General features: G+C 42.2%; 1 protein-coding gene across 2 annotated transcripts in view; it reads right to left on the bottom strand.

Annotated features, from left to right (window-relative positions):
* Window positions 1-1,595: 1,595 nt before the first annotated feature.
* LOC128687600 (tubulin beta-4B chain) overlaps window positions 1,596-21,579 on the bottom strand; it is a 41,073-nt gene continuing 21,089 nt past the window's right edge. The window contains exons 2-5 of one of the 2 annotated variants that reach the window (XM_053775145.2): window positions 16,196-16,308; window positions 14,946-15,067; window positions 4,363-4,607; window positions 1,596-3,705 (exon numbers count right to left, since the gene is read on the bottom strand). In XM_053775145.2, the coding sequence (XP_053631120.1) occupies window positions 2,881-3,705; window positions 4,363-4,607; window positions 14,946-15,067; window positions 16,196-16,308 (1,305 nt within the window). In that variant the 3' untranslated portion in view covers window positions 1,596-2,880. Of the gene's footprint in view, window positions 3,706-4,362; window positions 4,608-13,628; window positions 13,751-14,945; window positions 15,068-16,195; window positions 16,309-21,579 lie in introns of both variants that reach the window. The other variant, XM_053775146.2, reaches the window with a different exon arrangement.

Raw genomic sequence — 21,579 nt, 5'->3', positions numbered from 1 at the left:
GAAACATTACCTTGCTTCAGTGAAACATTGCCTTGCTTCAGTGAAACATTACCTTGCTTCAGTGAAACATTGCCTTGCTTCAGTGAAACATTACCTTGCTTCAGTGAAACATTGCCTTGCTTCAGTGAAACATTGCCTTGCTTCAGTGAAACATTGCCTTGTTTCAGTGAAACATTACCTTGCTTCAGTTAAACATTACCTTGCTTCAGTTAAACATTACCTTGCTTCAGTGAAACATTACCTTGCTTCAGTGAAACATTACCTTGCTTCAGTTAAACATTACCTTGCTTCAGTTAAACATTACCTTGCTTCAGTGAAACATTACCTTGCTTCAGTGAAACATTACCTTGCTTCAGTGAAACATTACCTTGCTTCAGTGAAACATTACCTTGCTTCAGTGAAACATTACCTTGCTTCAGTGAAACATTACCTTGCTTCAGTGAAACATTACCTTGCTTCAGTGAAACATTACCTTGCTTCAGTGAAACATTACCTTGCTTCAGTGAAACATTACCTTGCTTCAGAGTGAAACATTTATAACATCTGTAATAATTTACTCGTCTTTTAACCATATCAAGAATCCCTCACTAGAATCGGTTCACTTTTCTTAAAAGGGTTGCAGGGAGTCTTAGCTCCTGGTCCCCGGCTCTGAACCTTTATTTGGCCGGCATTATTCAGTGGTTAGCCGTCATCATACCTACCTGGAGGTTATTCCGGGGATCAACGCCCCCGCGGCCCGGTCCATGACCAGGCCTCCCGGTGGATCAGGGCCTGATCAACCAGGCTGTTACCGTTGGCCGCACGCAGTCCAACGTACGAGTCACAGCCCGGCTGATCCGGCACTAGACATGAGGTATCTGTCCAGCTCTCTCTTGAAGGCAGCCAGGGGTTTATTGGTATTTCCCCTAATGCTTGATGGGAGGCTGTTGAATCTAGCCTATTATTATTATAATCAAAAAGAAGCGCTAAGCCACAAGGACTATACAGCGCTGCAGGGCAGGAAGGAAGCGAGGGCATCAGGTGGCAAAAGGGAGATGGATGAGTAATAGGTTACGGATAACAGCGGGGTAGTGGATGGTGGAAGGGTAAAGGGCAGCAAGAGACTGAACTAGAAAGGGCTGAGGGGAGTCTAGCCTAGAAGCTGTGCATAGTTTGTCTCCGCTGCCTTATCCACATCATTCCATGTTTTTATTATAATTATACTGGAGATTGTCCAGTCATTATATATCCACTGAAAAGTACTACACCGCAATGGAGATAATGGAGATAATTAGGTCTAATTCAAGAACTCTTTCGTGGATGAGCTCCGTTTCCTTGGGTCAAGAAAAGCAAACATAAGGTAATACAGCACCGAGAATATCCAGATCTAATTCCTTGGATTAAGTCCCTCATCGGCATCAAAGAACCTCCCATTAACCATTATTAATAAAAACCAAGCGCTACACCCACTAGGGTCATACATCGCTACCCCATTAACCATTAATGGTGTCCTCAAGGGAGGTTCATTAACGCCGGTGACGGGATCTTAGTCCATGGAATTAAACCTTGAGGAGGCTCTTAATTTATACACCTTTAAGAGGAAAATAATAATAAACTTAATTTTGTGACTTTTATTTGTGCCGTGTTAGATTTGTCTTAGGAAGGGTAGTGATGGAAGGTTCCTGCGGGCGGCACAACACACTCGCGTGCCGCACTGAAAGCGCGGAAAGTTTCAGAGGGTGGACGGGTGTGGGCAAAGGCCTAGATATTTATCGTCGTCGGTGTGGCTAGACTGGTCTATTCCTTCCTGGACAAGGAGGAAATGTGTTGAACTTTGGGTCATGTAAAGTGGGCGAAGGTGAAGGTCCTGTATTTCCCTATGGGCGGAGAGACACTCCCTGGGTCGTGAGTTGGTAATGATAAATGGCCAAGGGTACTATCCAAGTGGGAGGGGGTTCTGACTCGGTGCTGACGATTGTGTGGGCGGCGACAGGTGAAGAACACTTGGTAATGAATAACTTCAGTGACACCCACAAGATAACACCCACAACTGGTGACGTCACGCGCCGCCTCCCTCAATGGTTGTGTTGTAGCATCAAAAGAAAGTCTAATGTTTCATCAAGGATAATAATTAAATTCATATAAAAGCTATATAATTCTACTTTTTTAAAATCTTACTTAGATTAAATGACAACATGTGTGAGGCAGAATATAGTGGAGGGAGAAATGATGTAGGGGAGAAAAATGAAGAAAGGATGCAAAAAAAAAAAGGGTGAGTGAAGCATCGTTGACCTCCGACGTGTTACTATTGAGCAGACGAGAGAAGTGGTCACTCCAGGGGTGGACCACCGCCCCTCCTACCAGCTGTAAATCATCTGACCACCTTGGTCTCCTGTCATCACCTTTCTGAGCTTTCCATACTTGTAAAACTGAGGATATTCCTTATTGGACATCAAGTGTTGCAGAGCACTTGCACAGATTGGTGATAACACAGGGATGACAGGTGGGTTCAAACAGATGAAAATGTTCTGGAAGTTTGTGTATGGCCATATATATGAGTAGGAGCAGCAGGTGATGCTCCTGAAGGTGGTGTTATTGCGAATGTCGGGTCATTGGAGGGCGCTCTAGCGCGAGGCTTCCTCGGACTAGGTACTCTGCGGGGGCTCAGTTGCCAACAGAATGTGAATACATCTCTGGAGAATAACGTAGGTAGGTGATGTTTGTGGCAAGGTCGAGGCTATACAATGCATATGTTATGTTCAAGCTCAGGTTAGTCATTGCTCTAAACTTCAGCATAACAACTTACACCCAACATCCTCTTCCTTAGCCAGTGACCTTTGATTACTTACAATACACTAGTGACCGGCTTAGAGCAGGTCAGAGGTCATATGGAATCGTTATTTAGGCAGCATCATGTTCGGCATCTTCCTCATATTCTCCAATCTCTTCTTCGTCGTCAATGCTGGCTTCTTGGTACTGCTGGTATTCTGAGACCAGATCGTTCATGTTGGATTCTGCTTCAGTGAACTCCATCTCGTCCATGCCCTCACCTGTGTACCAGTGGAGGAAAGCCTTTCTTTTGAACATAGCCGTGAACTGCTCTGATATGCGTTTGAAAAGTTCCTGGATGGCTGTTGAGTTACCAATAAAGGTGGAGGCCATCTTGATACCTCTAGGAGGAATGTCACATACGGCCGTCTTGACGTTATTAGGGATCCATTCGACAAAGTATGAAGAGTTTTTGCTCTGGATATTGTACATCTGTTCATCAACTTCCTTCATGGACATCTTTCCTCTGAACACTGCGGCGACAGTGAGATAGCGACCGTGGCGGGGATCACAGGCAGCCATCATGTTCTTGGCATCAAACATTTGTTGTGTCAGTTCAGGGACTGTGAGGGCACGGTACTGCTGAGATCCGCGGGCTGTAAGAGGTGCGAACCCTGGCATGAAGAAGTGGAGACGTGGGAAGGGTACCATGTTGACTGCCAGTTTCCTGAGATCGGCATTGAGCTGTCCAGGGAAGCGTAAGCAGGTGGTAACACCTGACATAGTGAGGGAAACTAGATGGTTGAGATCGCCATAGGTGGGGTTGGCCAGCTTGAGTGTACGGAAGCAGATGTCGTAGAGGGCTTCGTTGTCGATGCAGTAGGTCTGGTCTGTGTTTTCCACAAGTTGGTGGATGGAGAGGGTCGCATTGTAGGGCTCCACCACGGTGTCTGATACCTGCAGGAACAACCAACATTACTTAGCATATCCTCACTTATAGTATTATGGTTATCTAATATATATCCCATCCTTATCTATATTATAATATATTGATTTTACATCTCATATTTACTACTTATAATAGTGTATATCAATGAAATTCAGTATTCAAAATGACTATAAAAAATCACTGACTACAATGCACAAAGGTTTCAAAACTTAAAAATCGCCGCTTTCCTAAGTAGCAGTAACACCATCTACTCATTAGTTTTCATTTTGTCAGAACAGCCAGTACAAAACTTTAGGATCCACTAATCTCTTAAGTAATTCGTGCAAAGTCTATGAACTTGTCTTAGATGTCTTTTTACTTCAAGAGAGAATTTACATCAGGAAAAGGCAGAAAACTGAAAATTTTTTTATTACATTCATGGGAATGAAGAATGAAAAACAATCAAGTTCAATCCAAGGAAGAGGAGATTAGCTCAGTTCCTTGGATCAAAAACCCTTTACCGACATCAAGGCATTCCATCTTAACAGGTAATAAATAGGAAATCCTACTGGCTTTGCCTAAGAGGAGGGTGTCCTTTATGTAAAAGGAATACATGAGCGGGTGCTGCCTTCTTCCTTAAAGGAAGGCGCTAAATACAAAATGCACTGCCTGTCAGTCTTTCTTACCTTGGGGGACGGAACGACGGAGAAAGTGTTCATGATCCTGTCTGGGAACTCCTCCCTGATCTTGGAGATGAGGAGTGTGCCCATGCCAGAGCCCGTGCCCCCACCCAGTGAATGTGTCATCTGGAAGCCTTGAAGGCAGTCGCAATTCTCAGCTTCCTTCCTTACCACATCCAAAACCGAGTCCACCAGTTCGGCCCCCTCCGTGTAGTGACCCTTGGCCCAGTTGTTCCCCGCGCCGGACTGACCTGTGGTAGGGTGACGAGGCAAATGGATATACGGGTTAATGAGTGGCGAAGGTTGAGGTAAAGGTCAGGAATTGGTAAAGGTGCCAAGAAAATGAGAAGGAAGAGGAAGAAATAAACCGGTAATAATACAGGATGCTAGTGAGATTAAAATATAGGTTCTCTCGGTTTATTTAACTCTTCATAATTTTAAAAGCTACTTGAAAACATTAATTGCAGCAAATAAAAAATATTACTTTTGCACAAAAAGTTTATTGACTAAAAGAGAGCAAGAAAATCACTATGTTAAGACTATTCTTAAATATCACTAGTATGAAAAGATATGAAATGTGATGAATATGGTGTTTGGGGCAAGGGAAGGTGGGAGGGTGAGATGGGATGGTCACGGTGAGGGTATGCAGGAAGCCGTGAGGGTGCAGATGCAACAATCAAGCAAAAGTAGCAACAGAGCCAGACAAACACGGGTCAACATGCAGGTGGCAGCGGTGTGAGCGAGAGCAACTTCTTATTTATTGTCTTTTTTTGTTTTGTTCGTGTCCAGTCCAAAACTAATGGTCTTCTAGTCTCAGTATATTAAAAAAAAGTGTTAAATCCGCACAGGTCATACATCATATATTAAAACTAATAAATACAATCATATATTGTATATACAACCGAGACGCACTGTCACAGATGAAGTTAAGATCCACTTTGACTAGGGGTAATTTAAAGTGTTTCTTCTCTAACAAACAAACATTTGAATGTGTGATCATTCAGTTCCGTCTATGTTGCTTAGAAAAAAGATAATCTGAAGTTTATGCCAGAAACGTTTTACATACCGGAAATGTTTTATTGTTAGGCGTGTATGATGCCAGGCTATTGTATAAGGAACAAGTATAGGATACGAATCGATGTTTTACTTGGCTAAATGTGGGCGGAAGTACATGGGACGGGTACTAACTAGGCTGCTGTTACTCTTTATACTTATCGGCTTAATGGGTATCCCAGTGTCGAATTAGCATGTTTTTGTATTCAGCCTTATACAATGAATGGCAACACAGCAGTCATTGTCAGGGACTCACGAGGCTTTTTTTACTTGGAGGAGCGTTGTTGTCAATTGCTCTCATCACCACTTTCTCTTCTACTGCTTCCTCTGTCACTGTTCATATTATATTCGCCTACAACCTGCTAAAACCATAGGTGTCATTCAGCCTCTGGGGAATGGTACTCTAGGTTTGATCCAAGAAAATGCAGGGTAACTCCGATTCTTTGGATTACACCAGCATCAAGGCACCCACTTGAAGACAGACAATCGCAATAAACACATAGTACAGAATGGCCTAAAACCATTCAGACATCGGCCACAAAATACGGCTCTTGAGCAGGCCCAAAAAAAGGGCATCATAAGTTTTTTGATACGAGATCAACAAAGAACATACACTGGATTTATTTCAGGTCATATTTTAGGGATTAATGTATTCTTAATGTTCATTATATACAAGCGAATTGCGTCCTCAATGACTCTTGTGTAGTTGACAGGCTTTAATCCTAACAAATTATGGGGCGACCAGGCAAGAATATATTTGCCTACCCTCGTTTGGTAGTCATGAAGGAATCAGAGACCTTGCACTCTACACTACCCCTATGCGAATATAATACAGACCACAAGAATACACAAAAACGAAGGAACACCTGCTCAAACAGCCACTCCAAAAATATGTAAACAATTCCTTACTCTTAAACAGTGTACTAATTTAAGGGCATAAAACAAAACTGGTCAGTTAAGAAGATATTCTGAACAAGTTGAAAGTTTCGACAACAAGAACTGAGTGTTCACTAATTCGTGTTAAATCTTTTTGCCCTAAATATAGCAAAGAAAAAAAAAGTGAATGAAAAACTTCGCATTTCACAGTATACAGTTTCGCAAAAAGAAGTTTCATAAACGGCGTTTAGTGCCTAATCCTTGCTCCCAATCCTCGAGTCATGATGTGATAATACTGATTAGAAGTCCGGTTTCAGGAGCATTATAAGACGAAAGAGGGAACAGTGAAAGGAATAACACTGTTATGGTTTACAAAACTAATAATAGTGTGAGAGGAGAATCATGGCTGACAGATAGGCGTGCATAAATGGGAGGAAATCAGAACTGGTACATTCGTCTCTCAGCCCTTGAGTAGAGAGGACGTGCGCTGCTGCTACCCCCTGGTGTTGATTAGTGGCAGTTATATTTTCACAGCATGGCGCAGGCAAGCCGGAGACGCATAAACACAGTCTGTGTTGAGCTTATCCGTGGGGCTGTGACAGGAACTTCTATGGACCTGATACTACCTGCAATCATACGAGATACATATGGTATTGCTGACGAGGAGATATATGGAGTAGCGCTGAATGGCACGACGAGGATCTTTGTCAAGTTTAATTTGGCAAGTGTGTATGAGGCGGTAGTCGACAAGTACCAGGAGGTTACTTTGACAGTTAACTCCGCTGTGACCGTGCGACTTCACGACGTTTCTCGTCATTACACATGGGTTAAGATTAGAAATGTGCCATTCGAGGCGGATGATTCTGACATCCGTCTTGCGATGGGCAAATATGGTACAGTACATATGGCCACTGTTGGGAAGTGGGCCACTGGGCCATACGCAGGGAAACTCGAAGGAACGTATTCTGTGAAGATGACGTTACGTTACCCTATTCCGTCGTACGTAGTGCTGCCAGAATTTCGTACCCAGGTGTTTGTGACATACGCTGGGCAACGCCGGACCTGTCGGTTATGTGGGTCATATGATCACCTAGCGGCTCTGTGTGAAAGGAGGCGTGGCAACATGGAACAAAGGCAACGACATACAGCAATAGAGAAGAGTGAGGATTTGCCTTATGTGACTCTGCCTACACAAGGTGGGTCCTGGAGTGAGGAGGTCGAGAGAGCGGAGGAGATGGAGTCAGCAGGTGTGACGAGGGGGGGGGACACCCCTTCATTGAACGCAGCTCAGGTGTTGGAAGAGGACACCCCGACTGCGAGTGCTAGCGATGTGGAAGACTCATTAGCCATGGCTTTAAATGTGTTATTGGCTGACAAGAGTCTTGGGAAGGTTGGGAGTCCAGATCTAGTTCTTGGGTCTGTTGTGGATCCGGGCGTGGAACAGGATCTGAGGTCTGCGCAGTGTGATAAGAATCTTTTGATGCAAGCTGTGGAGGTGGAGGTCCACCGGGACAATGTATCAGACGACATGATGGAAGCAGAGGGAGCATCACGGAAGCGCGCTGCTGCACTATCTGACTCCGAGGACGTGATCACGCCTGCTCAGCGCACTGGCAAAAAGTCCTGGGCGGATGTTACGCAGAGAGGAAACAGCGGCCCTATGGGGCAGGAGTTGGTTAAGAGCGTTTCTAAAGGGGGGGAGAGGGACCGAGGTGTCACGAAACGATCTGGTGGCAAGACAGTACCAGGGTCAAGAAGGAAAACCACTCTGTAAGCTTCAAGTGCATGACATTGAACATTAATGGATTGAGATCAGAGAGAAAGTGTGTATGGTTTAGTGAATATTTGGTGCGTAATAGTGTTGACGTGGTGTTCGTGCAGGAACACAACTACAGACCAGGTTATGAGTTGAAGGTAAATGGGTATAATGTGTATGTGGAGCATGCGATAAGGTTGAAAGGAGGAGTTGCCATCCTGGTAAGGGAAACTAGCCCGTTCGTAGTGAGGCATTGTGAGGGGGGGGAGGGGAGGGTGATTCGTGTAGATGGGTGGTGGGGTAGGGTACAGATGAGTTTGGTGTGTGTGTATGGTCCAGCAGAGGGAGATGTGCGTATTAAGAATAAATTTGTGAAGGATGTCTTAGTATATTATTTGCGTGCTTTGCCGGGTGTAGCTGTAATTGGTGGTGATTGGAATTGTGTGATAAGGCGTAAGGATGTGGAACCTAGAGGGGCAGGGTATTGTTTGGGGATTTTGGGGGAATTATTAAATGGAGTGGGGTTAATGGACGTTGGACGGGGTGGGGTTGTAGAACATACTTTTGTTAGACGTGGATATGCGGCAAGACTGGATCGATTGTATGTGCCCCGAACAGTAATAGTGAGCAGAGTGCGTGTGGTGGACGCGGTTTTTTCGGATCACAGAGGAGTAATGGTGGACCTAGAATGGGAGGGATTGCCTAGAAGGGGTCAAGGTTATTGGAAGTTAAATGTGAGGCTTTTGCAGGGTGAGGAATGTTGTCAGTCTTTTGCGCAATTGTGGGAACGGTTGGTGGATGAGGCGCCGGGGGATGATGAACTGGTAAATTGGTGGGATTCGGTGGCTAAAAATCGTATCAGAGAATATTATATTTGTCGTGGGAGGGAAGATAATCGGTTAAAGTATGGGTTTCAAAGATATCTTGAAGGGCAGCTGCGGGACTGTTATGCAAGAGGAGGAGCAAGCTATCCAGTGCAGGACATTGAGGGTTTAAAGGAGAGTATTAGGGTATTGCAAAACGAGCGTTTTGATGGTGTGCGAATTATGGGAGGATTGGAAGAAGTGCTATGGGGTGACCGGCCGTCGGCTTGCGTGTTAAGAGGCCAGAGAAAGAGGAGAGTGACGATGGAGATGATGGGGTTAAACGTACATGTAGGGATGGAAGGGTATAGAGCGGGTCAAGCATTGGTAACGACAGAGGGTATGAGTGGATATGTAGACGCTTGGTTTAAGTCATATACGCAAAGTGTGGGCTTCCGTGAGGTGGCATTGAGGGAAATGGGAGAGTATGTGCAGTGTGAGCTTGATGGTCAAGATCGGGTGACATTAGGTGGGCCGATTACGGAGTGTGAGATTTGGCAGGCGTTGTCAGGAGTAAGTTTGGGAAAAGCGCCGGGTATAGACGGACTGCCAAATGATTTCTACGTAAAGAATTGGGGGGTTCTGAGGTTTTTTTTAGTAAGGCTGTTTAACATACTTAAGGCGGCTGAGGTAATGGGAGAGCAGCAACGGACGGCCGTTGTGGTGTTGGTGCCGAAAGGGGAGCAGTCAACGGTAATGGATTATCGGGCACTTTCGCTTATGTGTGGAGATTATAAGTTGTTTGCGAGAATATTAGGGAACAGAATCAAGAGGGTAATAGGCAAGGTAATTGATAAGGGGCAATATGGGGTGCCAGGAAGGTCGATGTATGAAGGGCATGGCATGATTCGAGAATTTATAGAGAAACAGGGGGAGTTGGGTGATGGAGGTGTATTGGCGTTAGATTGGAAGGCTGCTTATGATAGTGTGGAAAGGGAAGCGTTATGGAGGTTTATGCGTTGGCAAGGTTTTGGGGAAGAAATAATATCTTGGGCAAAATTATTGTATCAGGGGGCATCGATGAGGGTGCAGGTTAATGGGAGGCTGGGAGTTAAAATACAGATGCGACGGGGACTGCGCCAAGGCTGCCCACTATCACAAATATTGTTTGCGTGTATACAGGATCCATTTTATAGGGCCATTCGGAGGTGTGTTGCGGGAGGTGGGGAGGGTACTGACCGGGGGGAGGGGGGGGCTGGTATCGTAGGTTATGTGGATGACACGACTGTTTTGGTGAGAGGTAATGGGGATTTGCTTAGGGTGGGTAAGGTGGTGGATGTGTTTGGGGAGGCTTCAGGTATGAAAATTAATGTTGAGAAGACTAAGTTTCTAGACTTAAGGGATAGTACAAATGGGGATGAGGTGGTAGGGGGTGGGTGGAAGGTGGTGGATCAACTAATGATATGTGGGATAATTTATGTGAGAAATACACGGGTGGCTCAAGAGGTGAATTCGGTGAGAATAGTGAATGGAGTATTGAAAAGACTTGGTGGTTTGAGGGCGGCGCAACTAACGCTGCATCAAAGAGTAATAGTGACGAACGTGCTATTGTACAGCAAGATATGGCATGTCGTTGTCATGTACCCGCTGATGAGACGTGAGGTGAAGCGTTTACAACATGGGGTTTTTAGGTTTATATGGGGATCGGGCTGCGAATGGTTAAGTAGAGCGGTGTTAACACTTCCGGTCAGTCGAGGAGGGCTGGGACTTTTACCTCTGGAAAAAAGGATGATGAGCGTGTACCTAAAACGAAGTTATATAAGGGAGGGGTGCGGGAGGGGAGGTGGACTTGTGCGAGTACGTAAGGATATGCAACGGTGGTGGGGGGGTAGGGATGTAATAGTTGGTGAGGCCATGTTGAGGTTATTAATGAAAGTGAGGGATCCGTCGTGTGTTAAATTGCGGGTCCTCGAAGGAGTGGAAGGTAGGTCAGTGGTGGCTGCTGTTGAAGGGGCATACCCTATGTATGCGTGGAACGAAATATGGACGCGTCTAAAACAATTACGTGTAAAACCGGGTGTTCGGGAGGTAATGTTTAGATTTTTACATGGGATTTTGCCGTCTGGGGTTGTCCTATTCAATAGGAGGATAAGGGAGGGAGGGGAATGTAGAGCGTGTGGAAGCATGGAGACAATTTTTGCATGCGGTATATTTTTGTGACTGTATAGAAGTGGTGCGGGTCTGGTTAGGAAAGGTGTTCAGGTTAGTGGGTGGGGGAGGATTGCAGGTGTTGCGGGCTTTAAGTTTGGATATAGGAGGGGTGAGTAAGATGGTGGAGAATGCAGTGGCGTATTTGGTCACGGATTTTATATATACGTCATGGGCCATGAGGGAGGTGGGCGTGGATGAGAGGATAAAGGTGTTAGCTGCGACATTTTACAGAACTAAGTGTCGTAATAGGGAAATTTATGTTAGGAATTGGGAGAATGCGTTTACTGAGGGCTATCGGAGTTTTAGGTTGAGGGATTTATGGGATTTAAGTGCAATGTAAGGGGTCGCGGCGGGCTGGCTTCCCGATGAGGACAGTGTGAAAGGGTTTAGTGCGGAAGAGAATGAATATAGTACTGAGACATAAGTGCCTTTGACTGTGTGATGAGCGGGTTGTGTGTTGTGAACGATACACGTTCTACAATTTAATTATTAATTATGCTAATGACAAAGGACGACAGACGTCGTAATGTGATGGAATATTATATATCTGCAACGAAATTATTGGTATGTGTGTAATGAAATGACAAAATGGGTGCACTGTGTGAATGCGAAATATATATATACACATGAAGTATTGCGTGTGGTAGGAAGCTTCAGTATTTATCGAGGTGTGAAGGTCATGCACTGTTATGTTTTGTGCTAACAGACTTACATCTTAGTAGTGGTTTTAATGATATGGGCGAAATATTTTTAGAAAGCTTGACTTATCCTGTTTTCTTAATACATATTGTTTTTTCATGGGAGCTCTATAGAGCCCGTAGGTTTAGGTTACCATTGAATTGATATATATTATAGGGTAATTGATGGATGACATAGGATTAGGTATTTGTGTTTTCACTGGTTGTGTTGTAAAGTGTATGTAACATATGTATATATTTATACCTTCCTCGAGAAGGTGATATGTTTGGGTGTTTAGTAGATATACGTTGTACATGAATCATGTAGAATTGAATTTTATATTATCTCAATACATTGAGTGATACTGAACGTATCATGTTGTTCAATATGGAATAATGAAAGTATTTCATACAATATACAGTTACATATAAAGATTGTTACGTGTCAGGTGGCTTGACACGCAAGAAGGGGGGGGGGTAGTGTTTTCAGAATGTAAGGTGTACATTCCGTGGCAGGATGTACAATCAGGAATTAGATGTACTTGCCAAGGAGTCTTTAGGTTAGATTTAGTGTTCCAGACATAATGTCATTACTTCAAGGATTGGAATGGTCATTGTTTACTGTACAGATTTGTCTTTCAGATGTAATATGTTAATTGGAAAGTACATGTACTATGCAGAATTTTTCATCACTGTTTTCACTAAGTAATTTGTCGTTTATTTTTATGTACTATGTATGTCTTTTCAATAAAATATAAAAAAAAAAAAAAATACTGATTAGAAGTCCGGTTTCAGGAGCATTATAAGACGAAAGAGGGAACAGTGAAAGGAATAACACTGTTATGGTTTACAAAACTAATAATAGTGTGAGAGGAGAATCATGGCTGACAGATAGGCGTGCATAAATGGGAGGAAATCAGAACTGGAACCCTTTACAAGTAGTGTGCCACAAGGGTCAGTATTGGGACCCTTGTTCACATTCTACATAAATAACACAGATGGGGAAATAAACAGCGACATAAGTATGCCGACGACATTCAAATAGGCCGGCAGTTAATTTCTAATGAGGTCACTAAAAAGCTACAGGATGACCTGATAGATTGATGTAGTCGGAGAAGTGACAGATGCAATTCAAAGCAGACAAATTCAAGGGTCTAACCCTACCAAAAGAAAATACCTATCTTACTTAAAAGCTAAATAACGTTGACCTTGGTCAAAATGAATATGCAAAAAAAAATTTTAGTTCTAGTAAGTAGAAATTTACAGCCAAGACAACTTCACAGATGTTCGCAATCAAGCTAACAGGATCCTTGGCTTCATATAAAGAGGTATATGTAAGTAACAGAAGTCCTAAGGTTATACTTCAAATTTATATATCTTTGGTAAGGCTTCATTGCTCATTTCTGATTTTCATATCACAGAATGGAATGGGCTGGAAAATGTAAAAGGAAAGATGACGAAGGTGATTCCATGTTTCAGAAATCTTTCCTGTGAAGATAGGCTGCTGGCACTGAATTTGTACTCTTTGGAAAGACGTTGAATTGACCAGGATACGATTGAAATAAACAAATGGAAAACAGGAATAAAGGTGATATAAATAGCAAGCTGAAAATATCTAACAAAGATGAATCGCAGCAATGGATTCAAGTAGTAGAAATTTGGTTTTAGAAAGGTTTGGCAAGAGAGATGTAGATGAAGACAATAAACACCCAGGTAGCGCATTGGAGCAAGAACCTTGGGTAGCTTTAGTTATAGTGTAGTTTGAGCGGGTGGTTGGGTGTGAGTTGGCCCTGCCTAGCATGGGCCAATAGGCCTATTGCAGTGTTCCTTCATTCTTATGCTCTTAGTGTGAAGGAGGGTGAGGGATGTGTAGTGTGAGGGGTGGCCACTACTAACCAAAGACGACGTGCTCTGGCTTAAAGAGTTTGCCGAGGGGTCCAGCGCGCACAGAGTCCATTGTCCCAGGCTCCAGGTCCACCAGAACTGCACGAGGAACAAACTTGTCCTTGTTGCCCTCGCTGTTAAACAAGCAACAAACAATCCGGCTGTTAGTGCAAGATGCTACAACGCCCACCAACATCCATCTGTGTTGTGATCGCTTGAAATAGAGCAAAATGCTCCTAAAACCCATAAATGCTGCAAACACTACTCTGCAGGGTAAACAGCTGTTGGAGGAAGCTGGAGTGTTTTAGTTTATTTGAAGGAATGCAAATTTAATTTTAAGAAGACAAGTGTGATGTTATCTTGCTCTCACAACACAGGATGCTGTTTCCTTGGGGTTTGTTAATGCTGGTAAGTTAAGCGCCCCTCTCATCTCTTCAACAACTTCCATCAATAAAATGTAACTGCTGATTCATGACCAATTATAGCTTACCTCAATTAAATGTCACCTAATTAATGCGCATGGCAACTCGAAATGTTATTGAATTCTGAGGATTCAAGGAAAAAATAATGTTAGAGGCAACAATGTTTTAACACGACTGAAGTTGTCATGAATCAATATGATGAATAACATTTTAGTAGTTGTTGGAGGGACGAGGAGCATTCGTTGGTTCATTCTGTATTCAGGCTTGTGAAGCGAACTAAATTTTTAATCAGGAAAGTAACCCGATAACCACAAGTTTAAAAACATTCAACTAGTGAGGGATTCCGTTTGTTGCTCTGCTACTGTTGCTGCTGCTGCTCGTGCTGTTTTAAATCCTTTGTGCTAATTGTAACACCTGCCTTTCGCAGCATTTTATGCTTATTTTGAAATCAAATGTTCTTGTAAGACATGATAAACGAGATTTATTTCGACATTAAAATGAGGAAATTAAGCAGGCTGTTGCATTCGGCAACGCAAAGGATCTCAAGAACACAGGCACTACGGAGGAGTATAGATCCTTGTTGATTTTGAGTCTGGGGAGATGGCCCTGCCCCTTGCTGTTTAATAAGGCTGGTTAGGGTTAGGCTCACGTCTCTGGAGACCCTGACTCTGTATATGCCGTTAAGTGAGGGTGAGGTTGGTGAGTTTCTATGAGACTATGGCCTCTGGTGAAGAGAGTCACGAACTACTACAGAATAATCTGCTCCCGAGAATGCTGTTAAGGTAAAGCTGGTGAGGTATTAGTGAAAATGGCCAGGATATGGCGGTCACGCACGCGGGCAGGGAAGCCATGAGACACCTTCCTCAGATGTTAGCACTAGGCTGCTCAGTGTGCCTCTCTCACGTACCGAAGACAAAGTGGCTGGGTTTGAAGAGCTCTCCGAGTGGGCCAGCCTTGACAGAGTCCATCGTACCAGGCTCCAAGTCCACCAGAATAGCCCGGGGCACGTACTTCCCTGGGGCACCCTCACTGCGGGGTCATACACGGGTCATATGGGGACGTAATACACTAAACAGGGGTCAAGCACTCCAGATTTATACACTGATACATTTGATCATATATAGTTACCTGGACATTGATGAGTCTCATACGAACTTTCACCAGTAAGGCCCTACATGAACTGAGGCTTATTTGACACTATCAAATCAAGTCTAGCACAGAGATCAACATTTTTGGGATTAAAATATTAGGGGAATAACATTTGGCACTCAAAGGACATACACAATCACACATGTTAATCAATCCTGCCTCTCACGTCCACATATTAATTAGAGCTACACAAGAAGACACTCATGGAGTCTCAAAATTATTGACATTCGACAGTCAGCCTGCGGAGTCTTTCCAGGAATTCTGAAGGTCCTTGCATCTAGGCAAAATAAAATGACGATATATAATTGTTAAACAAAATAGCAGATCACATAGGTAACTAAGACAAAAACAAACTTTATAAGCGATCACATGTAAATCCTAATTATTATTTAACAAATCCTGCAACATTATTAAAACCTTTGTATGAAAATATTTATCCAAATTTGTAGTGCTATTCTATCACTTGAATAACAATAATAATAAGCTGTTATTTAGATTGTTATAATGTTCATCAGGACCGAGTCCTGACAAGTCAGGACCATTCAACTATAACAAGACAATCGTTAAGGATACATTTTTCAATGCCGAATCTTCGCAACAACACTCGGCAAAACTCACTTAAATAAAAATTTACTAAAACAAATATCTATAATATACTATATTATGACAGCCTATATCAATTTAAGTACCAAAGTATACATATATCAATTATAACTAATCTTCTGAGTTTAATCCACAATCTCCTATAACTGATTTTATATTCAAGCCCCAATAGGCATACTTCTCTAATTAGACTACCAAATTATTACTCATTTAAATTTAAATGAGTAATAATTTGGTCCACGAAAAATATAACTGTTAAGCTAGGCTAAACCACAATATTTGAACGGCTTTCATCCTAATTCAACATTCACTTGGATACAAGTCTGGTATGAGATACGGTAGCGGGGGCAATGATCTTTAAACTAGGTACAGGTAAGTTGTATGTAACAAGCTAGAGAAAGTCACCTGTAATAAACATTGATCCTCTCCAGCTGCAGCTCCCTGACATCATGAGGAACATTCTCGCGTAGTGTGCCCGCTGCTGTCAAGCCATGTTCGTCACTGATGATCTCCCAGAACTGTGGACCAAACACACATTTACTACTTATGAACAAAACCTCATTTTATTTTGAACGCTAATATATTGCTCGAGCCCCGACATTTTCTGAATGGTACCTAAAATGAACAAATGATATTTTCTTTACGTAAGATAAACAAAAAAGTATTTTCTTTTACAGCAATTAAACACATGGCAATTCGGTGGCTGCAAAGTCTCAGGACACGTTCAAATCTACATGCATATCACTTCTGGAGACTGTTATGGGTTGTACACTTCAACCCTTTTGCTCTTGTAAAGTGAGAATAACTATAAAAGCTTGCAGTCAGATGTATTATTCTGACTGAGTTTAATCTGGTCTAATCAATATAAGTTTTTAGGACAGCATGATAATTTTTAGTATGAGCATACATAGGCTTCTTGGTGATATTGCCGTTATCAGACCTAAAATTCTTTAAATAACTGCTTACTTCATTAAACTAAAAAAATGGAATTTGTGTCTGATAGCGGCGTTCATTGCTTTTAAATGAATGATACAAATGTAGATTATCATATACTTCATCTAATTTCATGCATTAATTAGATGCAGTATTTAATATTACTATAATTATATAAGAAAGGCAATGTCACGAGTGTTTGCACCTCCTGTCCTCCAAAGAAGACAGGAGGTGCGTTATGTGCATTATTGCACATAACGCGGTTCGTTGATTTTTGTCCAATCTAGCTTCCACAAATTTACCGGAACTGCGAATCAGTGATATACCTTTACCTTCAACAAACTTTTGATGAGTTTCGTAAGTTTTACTACTCCCGGAGCCCGGCCATGGGCCAGGCTTGTCTGGTTAACCAGGCTGTTGCTGTTGGCCCCCCGCTTGCCCACATATCCCTCACAACCTTGCTAGCATATCAAAGAAGGTTCCACCTTCCCCGGTTAAAAAATAACATCACATACTCCTCTAATATTATTTCATGTTGGGACTCGAAGGGCATAGTTTTCCCATTATTCCAGCAGGTCTATGACGAGTGTGTGGGAAAGGTGACTAGTCAAGTATCCACCGGTTGCATCAGAACTCACATTACATTGGTAACTGAACACCGTTGACAGCTCAGCGAACATAAGTGAAATATCATATAGGATGTAATTCTTTTTAAAGTTTATACTAAAGTGAGCCCACAAAGCAGTCCATCCTCCAACTTTAGAGTGCATGGGTATATGAACTCTCTAAAGTCTAAGGAAGTACGATAGGTAGGGAAAAAGGAAGAACAGGTTAATTAAGGTGGGAAAAACAAGCTCTTTGAGATGGGGAAAAAATAAGAACAAGATCCTTGGTGGAGGAAGGAGGAACATGCTTTCTGAGGCGGAGAAAATGAACCACAAGCTTCTTGATATAGGATAAAGGATGAAAAAGCGCCTTCAGACGGGTGGAAAACAATTTCCATGAGGTAGAAAAAAAACAAGATCCTGAAACGGGGGAAAAGGAATAGCAATATCCCTGAAGTTATGGGAAAAAAAGTTCTTTGAGGTAAGAAGAAAATGGAGAAAAGGAAGAATAAATCCCCCGAAGTGGAGGAAGAACCAGTTCCCTAAGGTGGGGGGAAAGGATGAATAAACTTCTTGAGGTGGGGGAAAAAAGGAGGAATAAACTCTGATGTGATTAAAAATGAACACGTTCCCGAGGTAGGGAGAAATGGAATAACAAGCTCCCTGGTGGGAGAAAAGAAGAAAGAGATCCAGAAAGTCTAAAATAAACAAGAGAAAGAAGAGAAAATTACAGTGGTGGATAAGGCAATTTAAGTATGAGATGTGGGAAACCACAAGAGTGGCTACACACAATCACCGGGAGCAATGTCTTTCTCCTTCCTCCTCTCTCTCCCTTCCCCCCATGCTTCCTTCCCCCCTCTCTTCCTCCGCTGCCTCCTCTTTCCCTTCCATCCACCTCCTCTTTCCTTCCCTCCTTACCTCAATATATTAGTACCAGCATGGACAACATGAGCTACATAGTATTTCGATTTTAAAACAAAATAAACTTTAGTCACGTTTATCCTAGTATTATAAACGTGATTAGTGTTAGCTTTTTGTCCGCTAACTACATACATACATGTCTGCAATAATCATACATAAAATTAAATAACCCATGTGCAAGTTTATTCTACATACAATGTTCGGTTTTACAGCAGTTAAGTCATATAATAGGTATTACATTACAAATAATTAATATAAGTAAATTATGGGAGACCTCACTGAATTTTACGAACTGGAAAAAAGAATCAATAAATTGAAAAAAAAAAAGTACTGAAAATATCTAGTCAAGATCACACCTGCAGCAAGATATTCGATTTGAATATATTTATTTGTAAAAAAAAAAAAAAAGGATACAGGGACGGGAACAAGAGAGGGAGAAGAGGAAGTAGTGGTAGGTAGGTAGTGGAGGTAGTGGAAGAAATAGTGGTGGTGGAAAGGAGGGATATATCAGGCATGTGCTGAGTGGCAACAGAGCGAAACGAACTGCAAGAGTGTACTTTGTGGAGTTGTAGAAATAGGTTAGACAAAAACACGAGTGGGAATGGTTGGTAAAAGTAGGACCTGCCTAGCACAGGTAGCAGGCTGGCCTACTGCACTAGGCATTCTCTTATCTTATGCTTTTCTTTAATAATTGTATAAGTGATAGTCATTATAGATATACAACGATATATTTTATAACACAGGCTCTACCTACAATTCCTCAAAAGGATTTAGATCCATCCACTGTAGATATAGAGCGAAGGATGCATGCTAGCATAGAGTAGTTGAAGCAGGATGGTGGTGCATTCCTGAGGTGGAGTAACCGTGACAATGTGAGCAGCAGCAGACGGGAAGCACAGAGACGCCATTCTCCTCTAACCATCGTCTTGGTCCCTCCCTCCCTCCTACCTCGCCCACAACGCCCACCCGCCCCCACAAAATTACCAGGTGCGCTTCCACACTACCTACAACACCACACGACTCTTCACACTTTTTACTATACAAGTCACATCTCGTTGCTGCCTCGTTATTCGCCTATGACAGAACTGAACCCCTATTCATGACAATTTTCATCTTTTTTATTTATTTCCTGATTCCAACTTCAAATTATTATTATCATAACAAAGAGCTAAATTCAAACTTCAAAAACTATATTTTATATTTAGGGCAAGCACTACACCCGTATGGGTCGTTCACCACCTGGGGAATGGTAATTAATCAGGTTTGATCTCAGGGATAGTTCCAGTTCCTCGAATCAAGAGCCCTTCATCAACATCAAGGCCCCCTTTAAATAAACTTATGTATAAAGTTAATGTTATATTTAAACTTTCTTTGTCATTTATAATGTGATATATACGAGCAGGATTAAAGGATTAATTACCTTTACAACATATTATGAATAAACACAAATAGCGAAAATGGATACCGAGACGTCCGGTAAATGCTTCTATTGTCAAGACAAAGATATGTTGAAGAACAAGCAACCATCTTTGTCTTCACAATCTTTTATTGGGATAACGTTTATTGTCCCAGTAAAATGTTGTTTTGCAACATGTGCTTATTCTTCACTGTAGTCTGCAGTACGACATTCGTAAATGGAGTGGTAAATCTACCATCACACCTTATGTCATTTTATTTTCTAAGGGGGTAGACCCATAGAGTAGGGAAAAGCTTCGATCAAATGAAGAGAAACTCCACTGGATGACCTGTGCGAAATATAACAGTATCAACAACAGTAAATTCTGATCACAACCTAATCGAAGTTCAGACGTGTATGTACAGGGGTCCCAAAAATTAAAATGCATATAGTTACAAGGGTGCCTTCACCAAATTCAACTTTAACAAGAACATCGACTGGGATTAAATAAATCATGTCCTTAATGAAACATGCTGGAAAGATATCTTAAATAATATGGATAAACTCTTTGGCACATTCCCCTAAGGAAAAAGGAGAGAGGATATGAACTGGAAGAAGAGATGGTTCCTCTACATGCGAAGGCGAAGAATCACCCAACGCAGTCCAACCTACGAGCTGTGGCTCGTACGTTGGACTACGTGTGGCCAGCAGTAACAGCCTGGTTGATCAGGCCATGATCCACCGGTAGACCTTGTCGAGGACCGGGCTACGAGGGCGATGCCCCCCGGAACAACCTCCAGGTAGGTAGACTGGGCGAGTCATCACATAACTTAAGATCCACGTTAGGAAAAAAGTTCCCATTTTACCTTCATTTTCAATATAAGCCCACGACTGTGAACTCATATCTTGTATGCTACATAATTTAATAATTGTGGGTCATCACCTCGCGGTCTGGCCTCTTAAGATTAGGCCTAAACTGATACGGAAATATTACGGATACAAGACCTATCATTATGAAACACAGGAAAATAGAGTTAAGTGTACGCTAAATGTCAGTAAAAGTTTGTAAGATTAAACTGTCATCTTAATTCCTTTAATGAATGGGTAGACCTGAATGAAGGAACAGTTCTTTAGAGCAATTACGTTTGAACAGGCTGTGGCTTCCTGAACATCCAGAGTATTACCTGGTGTCACTTCCGGTGTGAGTCAGGGCTCTCACCTCACCGTGAAGTAGTTACAGGTATTCTCGAGACCTGTACATCTGAAGCATGCACGTGTACAGTTGAGTCACACATGGAAATCATACGTATATCACACGTGAGTCACACATTTATACAGTTTAGCAAATCACACACATTTACAAACTCAATTCATATTTGCAACGGCTCTTGCATATACTGACTCGTACATTCACAAAAGCTGATACGTTTACCAAATCACCCATTTACAAATGTTCTGAATATGGTTTGGCGAAATGTATGGAAAAGGGAGTGTCTGAACGATGCTACTTACAAGTCTTATTGTTTATTTAGACATATTAACTTGACATTAATTACTGCGGATGAAGAAGTCTGATGTATGTCTGTATTACTTAGAATAAGAGAGGGGGGATGGGGGCGATAAATCCCCGGAACCATAAACCGATGTGTAGTTATAACGTCTGGACCTGCATATGAACTATTAAGAACTATTTTATTAAGTACCGAGTTCAAGAGCTTGAGTATTTTATACCTCTAAATGACCCTCGGGTTCTCCTTTGTTCTAGGGTTCTTAGATTTAGTTCCTTAAATCGTTCCTCGAAGAACACCTTTCCATCCTCTCGAGTCGCTTTGTATGCTTGATCAGTTGCAGGTTTCATGCTGGCAACCTATAATCAAAGATGGACTTAGCTTATACTGTGTATAAGTCCTAAAACTTTTTTTTTTTGTTAAGGT

The sequence above is a fragment of the Cherax quadricarinatus genome, chromosome 11, assembly GCF_038502225.1.
Source record: "Cherax quadricarinatus isolate ZL_2023a chromosome 11, ASM3850222v1, whole genome shotgun sequence".
Lineage (NCBI taxonomy): Eukaryota > Metazoa > Arthropoda > Malacostraca > Decapoda > Parastacidae > Cherax > Cherax quadricarinatus.
This window is presented reverse-complemented; position numbering and strand designations above follow the sequence as displayed.